The 15,045-nt window shown below is 45.3% G+C and overlaps 1 protein-coding gene across 3 annotated transcripts in view; it reads right to left on the reverse strand.

Annotated features, from left to right (window-relative positions):
- Positions 1-695: 695 nt before the first annotated feature.
- Positions 696-15,045, reverse strand: part of LARGE1 (LARGE xylosyl- and glucuronyltransferase 1) — a 755,508-nt gene continuing 741,158 nt past the window's right edge. For all 3 annotated transcript variants that reach the window (XM_069227932.1, XM_069227934.1, XM_069227933.1), the window contains exon 15: positions 696-5,457. In XM_069227932.1, the coding sequence (XP_069084033.1) occupies positions 5,260-5,457 (198 nt within the window). In that variant the 3' untranslated portion in view covers positions 696-5,259. The remainder of the gene's footprint in view (positions 5,458-15,045) is intronic.

Genomic DNA, 15,045 nt, shown 5'->3' on the forward strand with positions numbered 1-15,045 from the left:
GCTCTCTTACATCTGTGATTTTAAAACGAAAGGTCACCTTTGCTTACTGTGTATTCTCTTTTAGTATGGGATTAAGTTTGTTACTAAAAATGGAACGTCTTCTTCCGTGAACCGAGCTCTTGCGCAATATAACTTTACACTTCACTGTGTATGTATTTTATACTTATAATAGGTGCAATTCCTAGCTAACTTCTGGGAGTGCGCCAAGCCTACTAAATGTAGTGCCACCTGTAGTGTTCTCCTGTGTTTCCTGTGTTCCCACAACTGTTGTCGGTTCTGCATTCCATGCTTCAACATGTCTACACAGCTCACTGACCCGAGGCCGATACACATTTATATGGTGTGTGAATTTCCTTACCCCAACACACTCTTGTTTACATTTTCCCTCCAATAACCTGGACCCTTACAGAGAGCATCAAGATGGACACAAGCTCCTGGTATGGTTTCAGGCTTGAAAATCGTGCAACCATGAGTTGCACTCTCCAAAACACGCCTACCAGTGTAGGCTCCTATTCAGCCATTTGCATGTGTCACCCACCATTCCCGGAGCCAACACAGTCAATCTACATTCACTACACACACACTGCGCACGTGCTCATTGGGAGGGAATGGCGTCAGTGCACGAGGGCGCAGCTTCAATGGAACTGAAAAACAGATTAGTTCACCTAACCAAAGAGCACAACCAATTATAGTGATTGAGTACCGCTTCCACTCCTTTATTTCACAATTTTGTTGCTGTTGATATTAGGTACATAGTCATTGTAGACATGTGGAAAGTGTGAGAGATGAGGAACAGCAGCAGAGCTACTTCTCGCGTCCAACATACACAGCACTATATCTGCACTGAAGAAAGAACAAATTCCCCTTACTGGTGACCAAACGTCCAACCCCAGGGTCCTCCCAGCTCCCCAAATGCCGCCCCAAACCAGAACCGTAGAATAGCCTCAGGTTTTCCCAGCTCCAGGTTCTTTTAGAGGTTCCTGTGATGCACCCCAGTCAAGAACTTCACAATGACCCTATGCTGTTCTAGGACAATGTACTCTCATAACTCTGTTGTGGCACATCATTCCAGACCAACAGAAAAACTCATTGCTGTTATGGCACAATGCAGTCTTACATATCTGTTGTGGTACCTCAGTCGAGACCTTCATAATTACCCTATGCTGTTCTAGAAGTAGGCGCCCTCATAAATCTGTTCTGGTACCTGAGTCCAGACCTACACAGGTAGGCATCCTCGTGAATCCGTTGCAGCACCTCAATACAGATCTACACGATAACCCTATGCTGTTCTGGCAGTAGGCTGTCTCATAAATGTGTTATTGCACCTCAGCCCAGACCTACACAATAACCAAATGCTGTTCCGCCACCAGGCAGTCTTGTAAATCTGTTGATTCACCTCCTAGAGGACCTACACAATACCCTATGCTGTCCTAGCACAATACAGTGTTAAAAATCAGTTGTGACACCTCAGCCCAGAGTTACACATTAACTCTATGCTGTTCTAGCATAATGAGGTCTGATAATTCTGCTGTGGCACCTCAGTCCAAACCTACATAACAATACGTTGCTGTTATTGCATGAAAGGCCCTAATAACTCTGCAGTTGAGCTCCTCTGGTGCGCTCTAATCAAATGTGTTGTGGCACCTGTGAAAAGACGTACACAACAACCCTATGTTGTTCTAGAAGTAGGTACTGTCATAAGTCTCTTGTGACACCTCAGCCCAGACCTTCACAATAACCTTTGCTTCTATATCATGAAGAACTCTAATATCTCTGCTGTTGAACCTTAATTGAGAGCGTGCAGATCTCGCAATAGAACCCATAACTTTGCTGATGAACCTCAATGCACACCTTTAAAATACCCTGTGCTATGCTGCTGTAGCAATAAGAACCCTCATAAATCCACTGATGCACCTCAATACAGGTCTGCAAAATACCAGACCTCTCCACCGTGCTGACATTCGGGTCTCCAGAAGTAGATCGGTCCCAAGCTTCGGAACAGCTCAACATAACTTCAGCAGTATGGTGTCACCTAGAGTAGCTCTGTAGACACATCTGCACCGTACTCCTTCCCTCTCCATTCCAGTAGCCCCTCCCATAAGCCCTGCTGATGTGGCTGCATCATGACCCTCTGGGGCCTGGACTAGAAGCCTCAACATCTCCACTGATGCACTTGCATCTCTCCTCTGCCCCAGTTAGTCTAACATTTGGATATGTAGGGGCTTTACAGATGCGCACCCAGCAGTGCCTGATCACCCATATGTCAGCACTGGGAGGCCCCACGTCTCCTGGACCATCACACAGGTGTAAACAAGCAATTCATTTTGAACCTTTGAAATCCCAGATAGTTTTCCAATACTAGGGTCTCAGGCATAGCTTGGCCAAGGACCAGGAAGTACCGTTCGCCTTACTATTCTACCACACAGAAACTGTGCTATTGTAATACTCCAATTGCCCCAAAAACAGCACTTTCATTGCATCCCAATATAAATCTGTGAAGCTCATAGGTACTTCACCTATTCAACCTCTCTCAATCCTGCTTGCCAACTCTAATGTTGTCAGGCTGCCCGTTCTTGCAAAGCCGTGAATATTGTTCTACTGCACTGGCGATGCACCTCAATCCCGACTAGCCCCTACACTCGAGCACCAGTCAATCATTAATGTCAGCTTTGCAGGTTCCATGTGACAAACCTTAGTATTAATGGGATCTCCTGGAGTCACATTTCAAAATTTCCAAAAATCACATTTGCAATAGTCATAGAATTGAAAGATAGAATTCAATGGTAGTTAAGTTTTACCCATTTCTTGGACAACTCATGGAGCAGAGCCCACAATGGATTCCAACTTTATGTTTGCTCTGCATGTCCCATTTAGTTTTGTGAAAGCAATATGGAGTAGCCAAAGAAGTGACGCTGCTGCAGTAAACATGTTGGACGAATTGGGCTGCAATAGTAGACGGGCTCCAGTCTAAGTACCGAACACATTCCAAACCAAACCAAAATAAAATATAAAGTGCCAGACTGCGCCATTTCATCGATCTACTGCTAACAGTCTTCATCAACTGGTTTAGAAATCTTCACAGAGTGACCTTGCAAAAGACACCCTAAAGGTCTTGTTCCTCAGGCTTAAATTTTCTGTTGGATTCAAGCCTCAGGACAAGTAGCAATGGGGAACGTCTGTTCTGCCAATGCAACTATAATACATGGACAAGATGGTGGAGACTGTGCTCTCTCTCCTCAGCATCACCAAACAAGCTCCATGCTGTGGATTCTCTTTTTGAGTGAGAAACCATAAGTATCATGGGAAGGAGACTATGTAGAACAACCAGTATCCATCAACCTCAAGCCAACATGTAGAGTTCTTCATCAACCCACGTTGCCAGAGAAGGCACCAGGAAGTAGAAGTAGAAGTAGCACATTCTATTCATGGGTAGAGGGTGGAAGGGTGGGATCTGGAGGAGAAGGGATGCTCAACAAAACACCTTATAGTACAAGATGCAGGGGATTAGGAGGGCTATGGAAGATGTTGTTTCTGAGGACAGGCTGGTTAGAGGTAGAGGAAAAAGAAGGGGAATGGAAGAGGTTGTCAGGCTCTTAAACCCATTGCCTGTTTTGAGGGTTAGGGAAGAAGGAATGGGCATTAGAAATGCACCCATTTCCTGCCAACTCATGCCACAAAGCCTGCACTGGGTTCCATCTTTTTCCAGGCCACAGGGATAACAAATTTGTGTCCACCTATTATGGGTTGAATAAGCCATGGGAGCACTAGTGTTTTGTATACACAGAGGGTTTGTTCTCCATGCATCTGCTGATTAGAACTAAAAACCTTCATAAATAATGCTTCCCCTGAAGGATTCTTTCAAATAGTAGATTTTGAGGCTTGGTAGTCAGAGAAGAGTTCAGGTGCTGCATATAGAAAAACATGACTGATACGACCAGACCATGGAGGTCTAGATACTACCACACTCACAAAATATATCTGGGGTTTAGCGTGGGGGTGCCAAATCCGAAAACTGAGCTCAGAACTGGGGTGTTGCCTAGGTACAACTACAGCTGTAAATCAAACAGAGACACTAAGCAATGCACTTTATGCCTTGAGTACAACCAGAATACCCAGTTCAGCAATGGCACTTAAAAATAATGAATGCCATATCATGGAGCACTTGTAGCTGCACTCTGAAATGTTGTGTTCCAGTTACATTCTGTCAGTTCAACAGCTGCACTCAACATCACTATACGTTTTGTGGGTAACAAAGCCATAAGATCCAGGAGTCTCACTCTGGAGTACAGTATCATTTCTCATGTCTACAAGTCCACAATGCCCGGCAGGTGCTACGGTGAAAGCCCAGCTTACACGTTTAGCAACATCTCCTTTGTGCAACCAGGCCACTTGGAAGTAATGTAGTGCGTTGCATGTGCAATGATGCCAAAGAGGGCCGACTGTACTTATGTCCAGGATGCACATCACACTCTTCTTCGGCCATAAACATTAGCTAAGAAGATGGATGGAAGGAGGGGTAGAAAGTGACCTCTAGTCTAGTGAGACCACAGCTACCCTACATCCAGTCCAAAACATCTTTCGTCCCTTAAGTCTTGTTGATGTATCAACGTCAGATGTATGTGCAATTATATATATATATCTGTATATACTTTGTCAAACCTGCTTTATTTCTCTAGATAGAAAGGACAATGAAATGGCTTCTGAGGTGAGGGGAATGAATCGCGATTCTTCTGTGGGTGGAAAAAAGATTATAGAAAGAGTCACATGAACAAAGTCCAGTAGCCAGTGGTGGTCCTGTCCTCTATAGAGATTCCTAGTCAGGCTGTAGTTGACTTGCAGTACTTTCAGAGGTTGTGCAGTCTGCATAGCAGGAGCAGGCACGCTCATTCAGGGCTCAGCAGACGCTGGTGTTGTTCCTTCCCGAGAGTGGTGTCCACTCCAGTCGCAGGCTGATGGACATCTCATAAACACAGGAGGCCAGGCTTACTTGAGATGTGGAGACAGTGCCTTCCTTAAAAGGAAATTCTGTTCAACGGCTATTCAGTAAGAGAATGGTGCCCGCGCTAAAGGCACCACATTCTTCCTCGGGGTGTGCAGTACCCCAGTACCTCCTCCGCTGGAGTTAGCAACCCTCCTCAGCAGTGACATGTCTCAGCCCTGGACAAAGGGAGAGAAGGCTCTTGCCTCAACTTCACACAGGTGTCTTTCTCCCATCATGACAGGCACCTCATGAAGATGGTCATCCCTGGACAGGTTCTGCTAGCTGTTGTTCTCAGCAGTGAGGTATTTCAAGGCTGTAAAACCATAGCGCCGAGACATGTCCTGCTGGAACTCCTCCTTCAGGGTCTTTAAGCAAATCCGGTACTGCTTATTTGACCGGAACTTGGTGATGTCAAAGCTGGGAGCGTGTGGCATGTGTATCATGTAGGCGTTAGGAAGGACGGTGAACTCGTACTCCTGTGAAAAGAGAAAAAGAGGACAAAGTTACCATTGTGGTGACTATGATGCACCTGTCTACTGTCTCACTTCTATTCACAACTTCTGAACACCTTGTGGCTGGACAACAAATTGCTTCTTGATGCTGTCAATACAGGGTGTTCCACAGTACATGTATGTAGGTATACCCTCTTCATCATGCGTGTCTGGCATCCTCAACATTTGCTTTTTAATAGTAGCCTAAAATTGTGATAGGTTTATTGGATAGCAGCTAAGTAGGCAGGAGAGCATGGACGTTTGAGAGAGAAGATGAGAAGTGTTAGAAATGGGGTCTCTAGTTGGCAGTCGGTTTGCACCCTGTCCAAGTAGGGACCCTCACTCTAGTCAGGATAAGGGAGATACCCACTCAGATAACCCCTGCTCACCTGCTTGGTAGCTTGGCACGAGCAGTCAGGTTTATCCCAGAAGGAATGTGTAAAGCATTTGCACATAACACACAATAATAAATGAAAACACTACAAAAGGACACCACACTAGTTTTAGAAACATAGCCAATATTTTTCTGTGTAAAATAAGACCAAAACAATAAAAATCCAACATACAGTGTTAAAGATATGAATTTTGCCAGATTTACTCAAAAATACAGTTCCTTGAAGTTGCTAGCTCCACCTGGCGCTATCACAGCATTGTGATCAACAAAACCAGCAGTTCAGGCCGGCCAAGGCATCGCGGGCCAGCTTCGGTGTCGGGTAGACCCACAAATGGTACCTTTGGAATTGTAGGGAGTCGTGATCCTTGTGGTGAGTTCGAGAGAGTGACGTCGCTGGAGTCACGGTGTTGGTTTGGGAGTCGGTGCGGGAGTCGTACGGCCCTTGAAGTCACATGCGTTGCGGATTGAACTCCGGGCTGATGAAGTCAGGAGCGCTGGCGTTGATGGCGTCAGGTCTGCGGTGCAAAGCGGGATAATGCGACGTGTGGTTCCCACAGGTCACGGTGTAGGCAGCGGCTCGGTGACGGCATCCAGCGGCATCCGTTAGACCAGGGCTGCGGTGTGAAGTGGGGCGGTGCGACGTGCGGTGTCACCAGGTCACGGTGCAGGCAGCGGTGTTTTCGTTGCTGAAGCACTGTCGTTGGTAAGCCCAACCCGGCGGTGTGGGATGGGACGGTGCTTCGTGACCCTCACAAGCGGTGTCCAAAGGCCACAGTGCAGGCAGGGATGCCTGGGGACAACACTGTAGTCTATGGTGCTGGTGTCGGTGGACCGGCTGGCGGGGCGGGACGGGACGGGACGATGCTTCGAGTACTTCATGAGCGGTATCCACAGGCCATTGTGCAGGCAACGGCACCAGTGTCAGCAGGAACAGCTGTGTCGGGGATGCCCAGGCTGTAGTATGAGCAGGCGATGCTAGAGTGCGGGGCCCACAGGTCGCAGTGCGAGCAGCGGTTCGGTGAAGTCATCCGATGACGGCGTTGGTGAGACCAGGGTCCCAGTGCTGTTGTGTATCCATTTTAGCTATAATTTTATACACATTATTTTAGCAAACTAGACCTTCTGCTGTGCACTTTAACCTAGATATATTGTATTCAGCTTCGTTTTTATTATTTTAACAATAGCCACAATTGCGGTCTTGTTTTATTTTCTCTAGCTAGCTGTTTTTTGACTAGGTCAGCCCTAAAGACATTTTTTTCACTCTGTGCTTTTCTCAAGGCTGCAGAAAGATAGGTTGCCGGCAAAAGTGGTAAACTTTGTCTCTAATGTTGACAGAAACACACACACACTTACGTGGGGATCCTTTCTTGGAACATCAGCTGTTTTATTATAAAAACACTACTTTGACCCATGTACATTAGAGGGAGATTCCAGCTAGATGACCACGACTGTATGCTGATTGCTGAGTGCTTCGCTGCAGCTGCTTATGTAGTCTACAGGCCTCTTGCTCAGGTGTGAGGGATGATGTCTTAGAATTAGATCTTAACATGCTGTGCTCTAACATAGCCCAGGTAGGAGCTATTCTTAACGATTTTAGTGACAATATGGAATCGTTATTTTTATGTTTCACTCTCCTTGTCACAATTTTAATCCTGTCATGCTTTATCGTCCTAGTTATTGCAATACATGCTTTGTTAGCTAAGATGCAGTTACTTCAATAATACCTTATTGAACTATGCTCTGCCTCTGATTGTACTTGCATATGTGAGACTAATGTAACTGAGAGAAACGAATGAGATCTGAGTGACCACGATTTCCCTGAGGAATCAATCGTATCATGCGCTCAGTTGCCCAATCATCCCTGCTCTAGGGTGGAGATGAGGCTCTGCCAGTTAGCCTGACCAAAACCCGGATTAGGCTGACAGGTGTCACCTGTAGTGGGTTCAGACTCAGTCCCCCATAGTACAAGCGATTCTGCCGCCTGAATCCAGTAGTCTCATTAGGATGATGAGAACCTACGCGACAGTGTGAAGCGGGCAGTGCGGCTCCATGTGGCATCAACAGGTCACAGTGCAGGTCAGTGGCGTCGTTGACAGCATCACAGTGGTTTTTCTCCTTGAACAGCACAAAACACACAGTTCCCAGTGCTGTTGGAAGAGGAAACTGAAGTATTTGATATCCCTGAGACTTCCAACAGGATGCAAGCTGTACCCCAAACCCTTGGAGAACGTCCTCAAGCAGGACACCCAGCAAAGTTCACCCCTTTGCACTCTTTTCATGCCGAAACGGCAGCTGCAGGCCAGTCCAGCAAAGCAACAGAGCAAAGGGTCTGTACTCCTCCTCCAGCTCCTAAGCTCTTCTCCTGGGCAGAGGTTCCTCTTGATTCCAGAAAGAGTCTAAAAGTCTGGGGTTTTGGGTCCTCTTCTTATACCCCTTTCTGCCTTTGAAGTTGGCAAACTTCAAAGCAAAGTCTCAAGTATTTGCAAGATCCTTCCTTATCCAGGCCAGCCTCAGACACACACCATGGGGTTGGAGACTGCATTGTGTGAGGGCAGGCACAGTCCTTTCAGTTGTAAGTGACCACTCCTCCCTCCACTCTAGCTCAGATGGCTCATCGGGATATGCAGGCTACACCCCAGCTCCCTGCGTGTCACTGTCTAGAGGAGATTCACAAACAGCCCAACTGTCAGTCTGATCCAGACGGGGAATCCACAAACAGGTAGACTCACAGAATGGTTTAAGCAAGAAAATGCTTACTTTCTAAACTGGGAATTTTCAAACTCACAATCTAAAAAACAACTTCACTAAAAGATGTATTTTTAAATTGTGAGTTCAGAAACCCCAAACTCCATATTTCTATCTGCCCTCAAAGCGAAGTTATGTAAAGGCAGCCGCCCCCATGTTAACCTATTAGGGAGATAGGCCTTGCAACCGTGAAACCCGAATTTGGCAGTATTTCACTGCTAGGACATGTAAAACACACCAGTACATGTCCTACCTTTTAAATACACTGCACCCTGCCTATGGGCTACCTAGGGCCTACCTTAGGGGTGCCTTACATGTACTAAAACGGAGGGTTTGTGCCTGCCAAGTGGTTACACATGCAAGGTCGAATTGGCAGTTTACAACTGCACACACAGATATTGCAGGGGCAGGTCTGAGCCATGTTTACAGGGCTGCTTAAGTCGGTGGCACAATCAGTGCTGCAGGCCCACTAGTAACATTTGATTTACAGGCCCTGGCACCTCTGGTGCACTTTACTAGTGACTTACCTGTAAATCAAATATGCCAATTATGGATAAACCAATCAACAGTATAATTTAACTAGGGAGCACTTGCACTTTAGCACTGATCAGCAGTGGTAAAGTGCGCAGAGACTATAGTTTCTCATGAGGACGTCCCGGCTCAAGCAGATTGTGTATGGGCATTCAACGTAAAGGCATTTTCTCTCTGTAAGTAATAGCGCTGAAATATTAAAAATATAACCCATCTACTTGATTTGTACAGTGTCAATTGGTTGGTTCCCTGGTGATATAATGGCATGTTATGGAATACAGTCCTTTATGAAAGCAGCTTTTAGGCCATTCATCCTAAGAACTTGTACATCAGGTGAGACACAACAAAGATGAGGTCCCACCTCAACAGTGGCATTCTCAACAGAGGGAATACATTCAACAGACCAGTCAGAGGATGCTGGATAGACTCACTGAAGGTGGAAAATAATTTATTTTGGGTATATCTATAGGGTGCAATTGCTGGATAGCAGGTAGTACAGGTTGCAGGCCTAGCTCCATCTTACATCTTGAGAATGACATGATGTCATCACCACTAAATCACAGGAATAAAATCTCAAACACCTGCTTCTGTAGTCAGACCAGTGGTTGGATTTCCTAGCACCTATCAAGACAAAAAGTGTATGAGGAGAGGCCAAGCACAGAAAGATGAGTTTCTTTGGACCTGGGCACTCAAGCTCAGTGACTGAACAGGGGTAGAGAATGCTCGGCTCATCGATGGATAGCACGCCTGACCTGGGATATAATTTGATGGCCTACTGGAGATGTCCAAGAATTCAACATTGCAGGACTAGACAGGGCAACTAGGATGACCTTTGGCTGCCATTGATTTTTTGAAGGGCTGCTGGATCAGGGTATTGGTGGGGGAGGCAGAGAGGGCTTATAGAAACATCTTGACATGCTCCTATCTAACACTAATCCATAGGGAGCATGGCACCTCCAGCAGGAAAGGTTTGTGCATCTTGTGTTATAAAATCCATCCATATCTGGTTGCCCGGGGCAGAAACATTGAGTCGAGCACAGCTTGGTTAAGCACTTGATATAAGCTGTCTGCTCTCTGGTTGGGCACCCATACAATGTGGGAGAACTTTATGGGAACTGGCCCACTAATGCCATAGTGTCAATCATGTGCTTCAAGGTTAGCCTTGGATCTGACCAAATAAGATGCACAAACAGAGCAGGGCCCCCATCCTTACTAGGAAGAGTTTGTGATCTGCAGACACAGGAGGAACACCCACCCAGTACATTTATGGTTTAAATCTGTTTATTGTTTTATAACATCAGCCACCGACATCCAAAGGTCGGTAGACCGCAAGGAGAAGGAATAGACTGGAACAGCGTATACAAACCCTTCTGTCTCAATAGAAGACGTGAAAGCTCTCCCCCACCATTTAGAACACCCCCATGTTCACTTATGCCCAAGTCACACAACTGTGTCCTTCGTAACATAGGTCCACCCAAACCGCTGAGGAATTGCACTGAGCATCTCCCATATCTGTGACCTTAGGTTGGCTGATGATTATGTAGTGTTAGGAGGCAGTAGCGGGGGCCTGAGGCATAATAGCTGTAGATATTTGGGACACATACATTCCCTATATTCCGGCACTAGAAACATAATGCAGGGATACTACGTTTGCTCAATCCACGATTCCTTCACCTCTACAGTGGCAAAGCTTTTTTTCTTCCCTAGTAAGTGCCTGAGGCAATATGGAGCCACTCCTCATGATCTAGTCATCCAGAACATTTAGGGCATTCTCTGAAGCCTCTGTGGTGGTAATCTTGGGCTTGAACTGGATATCCAGCTACTGAGCTCAGGGCTTCATCAGGTAAAGCGGAAGGGGTCTCAGCACTGATGCCAATTCAGGAGGCCCGCAGGCAAAGGAATCTCTTGGATGACCAGGCAACCATGTAATTTCTCTCCAAGAAAAACCTCTTTGATTACCCTCTAGGAAAGACTTTCATACCAGATCAAGAATATCAAGAATGGCCAATGCTATGATACCAAACAGAAATTTGGGAAGTTGGCTGAGAACCTAAGATTCTTAATGGTCCAAATACGTTAGGCCACTTAGGACACAGACTGATCTGTGTAAGATCCATTTATCGGACGGAAGTCCAGATATTGACACAACAGAGTTCTTTCAGCTGCTTCAATGCTGCTAACAAGGCTACATTTTTAAACAACTTTGGGACTGCATTGGGACCTAAAGGAACTGTCCTGAAATGGCAATACTGGTCCCCATGAAGAACTCAAGGAACTTTCTGTGATCCTGATGGACAGGCACCTGAAAATATAAAACCGGTATTCCTATAATTGGTAACTGGTCATTGTTTGCAATTGCTACAAGGACATTGACAGGAGCCATTGTTGATCTTCCCGAAAGAAAGAAACTTGAAAAGTAGGAGAGTATTATAATTCCTGACCAACTAACATCACACAGGTGCCAGTGGAGATCTGGGTTTCACTTTGCTATCAAGAACAGTGAAATCATTTCAAGCAGAGTGGAATCCTTTTCTGAGTCTGTCTCCTTGGAATAGTATGAAATCTCCCTCGGCTAATCAACCTTTCCAGATTTGTTGAGGAAGATGGAGTCACATACTCCTCAGCCAATCTGTGGCATCAGTTTTCAGATGGTTTTGACAGCGAGACTGGTTAATGATATAGCTTGATAGGGTGAGGTTGGTTCATGAGAGCACTTTACACCTTCTACACTTCTTGCTATGGTGCCCGCACAGTGTATCAGTTTGGTTCTTCTTGCAACAAGGTGTCTCACGGACCAATTTAACTAACTTCTTCCTGACAACTACCGCCTATACAAGATGGAAGTGAGACTGGTGTACTGTGCACGAGGAGGAGTCGGAAGAGTCTCAAGTGGAACTGGCTTTGTCAACCTGTAAAAGACTTAAAGGGTTCCCACAAGAAAGGGCTATCTCGGCTCCCTGGTGCAACCCTATAGAGCCTCAAAATGGACTAAGGGGGACCAGGGTAGTGGTACCTAAAGGTTGGAAATAGGAAAGAGCCACAGCATATGAGTATCAGTCAACAAATTATACTGTGAGCCTGAATTATGCACAGATTGCCAATATGTTTAGTTTTAACAAGGAAGTCCCAATTTAATGCCAAAGGATATTTATTTATAAACAGATTAGGGGGCATGATGCTAATCCACATGTGTGTAATACTGTGATGTGATTGTGCTTGGAACCGCACAGATGTCACACAGCTCCCATATGCCCTCTTAGACTTTCATCACCAGAGAGTGGACAACCTCAATCCATGACTGATCCCTTTTCTCCTCAACATCTTTCTTTCCATCTTCAAAACCCTATTAGTTCAATCTAGTCTATTAAACCTGGAGGTGGGTCGACTCAATCACTAAGCAACACGCATCCCCGCTCAGCTGCACCGACCAAGTTGCAGACACGGATGGCAAGACATTATAGCGTACTGGTAAGATGGCGTGATTCAATAGTTACAGTATGTGACCTCTACTAGGGTGACAGCCCTGCCCGCATGGTGTTCTCTCCTTATCCGGCACTTTACTGCAGATTGTAAAGCTTAAATGTGAGTTTTAAAAGTCCACCTATGCTCACCACACTGCAGAGTCTGCAATGTCTTGGGCTGAGGGTAGGACACAGACGCTGACACACATTTGTCTGCAGTCCACTGAAGTCCACCTTCTGTTTCATAAACGATAACACATTATGTGCTGCACACGCATGGGACCATTCACTTTAACCTTCTCACAACAAATAAAGTCAATGCTTGCTGGATCCCGCAAACGGATCAAGTCCATTTCAATCATGTCAACAACGAGGAGGGGAATTACTCTGTGCTCACAGCCCTTGATGGAGTACCAAAGAGTTCTTCACGAGGTACTGCAAAGGAATCTGGATCCTTTTTCTGAATCATAGAAACATACTCATTTAGTGTGAGTAGGTATTGATGGATGACAAATAACTTTCCATGTTGGTGATGATAGCATGATAGGCGCTTCGTCAAATACTATGATAAATGTTCATAAGCTTAAACTGTGTGTTTGTTTTATAGATTTCACTTCTTTATACAACTCTGTATACAGTCAGAAGCTTTGGCAGAAATGAAGGGGGATTTCTCTCACTTTGCTGCATGTTAGAGTTATATTCAGAGACCTGATAAGGGTGGGGTGTTATTTGAGCACACATACTTTACTAATAGGGGCTTAAAGCAGGTGAGTGTTTTGTACACCTGGTCTCTAGCTTCAATATGACGGATTTCAAGCCCACCCTGTGGTGCTGGAGCACTTGGACAAATTTAGGCTTCTTGCACAGCTTATGGTTTTCGCTCATGACATGATTATCCTGGTCAGAGCAAAGGTCACTTGTGGCATTGTGGCTACACTGCACTAAGAGTCACCCACAGATAAATGTAGCCAACTCTAAAACTATCCCTTCAGCTGTAAATTAGTTGCTCTGCAACCAGAGCGTCAGAATACAAATAACAGAGTTTAGAGAAATAGAGACCCCCATCGCCCATCGCCTATTGCCTATCAAAATGACCTCAAGCTCATATTTCGGCCCATCTTGTTTAATTTTATTCGTTCCACTCTCCTACCCCAGCGCTGCTTCCCAATACGAAAGCACGAAATGATTCACTTTCTGTCATTCATTTACTGGTTATTCCAATTTAGGAATAAACTCAGGACATGCTTAGTTTCAGTGGTCTGTATCACTTTACGAACATTGTTCAACCAAATGGTGTTTCCTGCTGTCAACTAAGGCTTACATTTAATTTAGTGCACCCATCTTTTATACTGGATGCTTAACTTTGAAATATATTGTTTACCTCCTGGAAGGGGAGCCGGACAGCCTTAGATCACTGATTTAGCTGGAACGGTAGGAATAGCTGGAACCAGACTTGCCCAATTGTGGTCATATGTTGTTGAGGGTCTGCACAACTTGAGGATGAATGTTGTGTGTTTTGCTGATGAAATGTGATGTGTGCTGGGCTCAAAGTGCAATTGAAATATAATCATAGGAGAAGGTTGTGTATTGACTGGAACCCAAACAGGTATCATTGTCCCAGCGGTTCCCACAATATTATTTGACTTCCTCCAGTCCTGGAACAAAAAGGCACTAATGCCTCGTTGTTAGTGCCCTGTCTCCAAGCGGGCAACCTACTCACATCAGCAAAGCTCTCCCTTCTCATGTGGCAGCTGTAGACCATGTGGGGGGATTCTGGCGGACATCTCTCGCTTGTAATGCATGTGTCCTATTGTATTTAATGAACATAGGAAGTTTCTTCCTCCAGTTTTTTGAGGGAGCTGGATTCATACACACATGAATGTCGGTGCCGGCTTAGCCAAATTTTGAGAAATAATGAATAAATTGTGAGTGGAGACATCTGCTTGCTGCGCATGGCGCTGATCAAATTACTTTTTAATTGCTTTATTGTGCATGCGCTCGTCAAATTATCCTAATTGCTTTACTTTCATTTCTTAATTTGCACGAACACCCTAATTAACAGTTTTTACTTTTGTATAAAAACTTTAGAGCTGATGTACATAAATTTACCTTTTTGAAAATGAATTACTTATGATGTGTGCAATGGTTCTTATCGATCAGATTGCAAATGCATACGAACACATATCTGAATTTCAAAATATTAAATACTTTTCTTAAATCCGGTCTTCCTTTGAGGTAGTTGCCACGTTTTAAATGTGCATTAGAAACCTGCCTCAGGTCGAGCGGGAAAGGGAGCAGAGCTTCCCCCATTGATGCCACTGGTCTGAATGAACCAGAATTATTTGCGGGAGCAAGAACTTTCGTAACTCCCTGCTGTTTGCTTGGGAGCATCATTACTCCACGTGTAAGGTTAGGCAGCGACTGGCCTGACATTAGGAAGGA

The sequence above is a fragment of the Pleurodeles waltl genome, chromosome 4_1 (genome assembly GCF_031143425.1).
Source record: "Pleurodeles waltl isolate 20211129_DDA chromosome 4_1, aPleWal1.hap1.20221129, whole genome shotgun sequence".
Lineage (NCBI taxonomy): Eukaryota > Metazoa > Chordata > Amphibia > Caudata > Salamandridae > Pleurodeles > Pleurodeles waltl.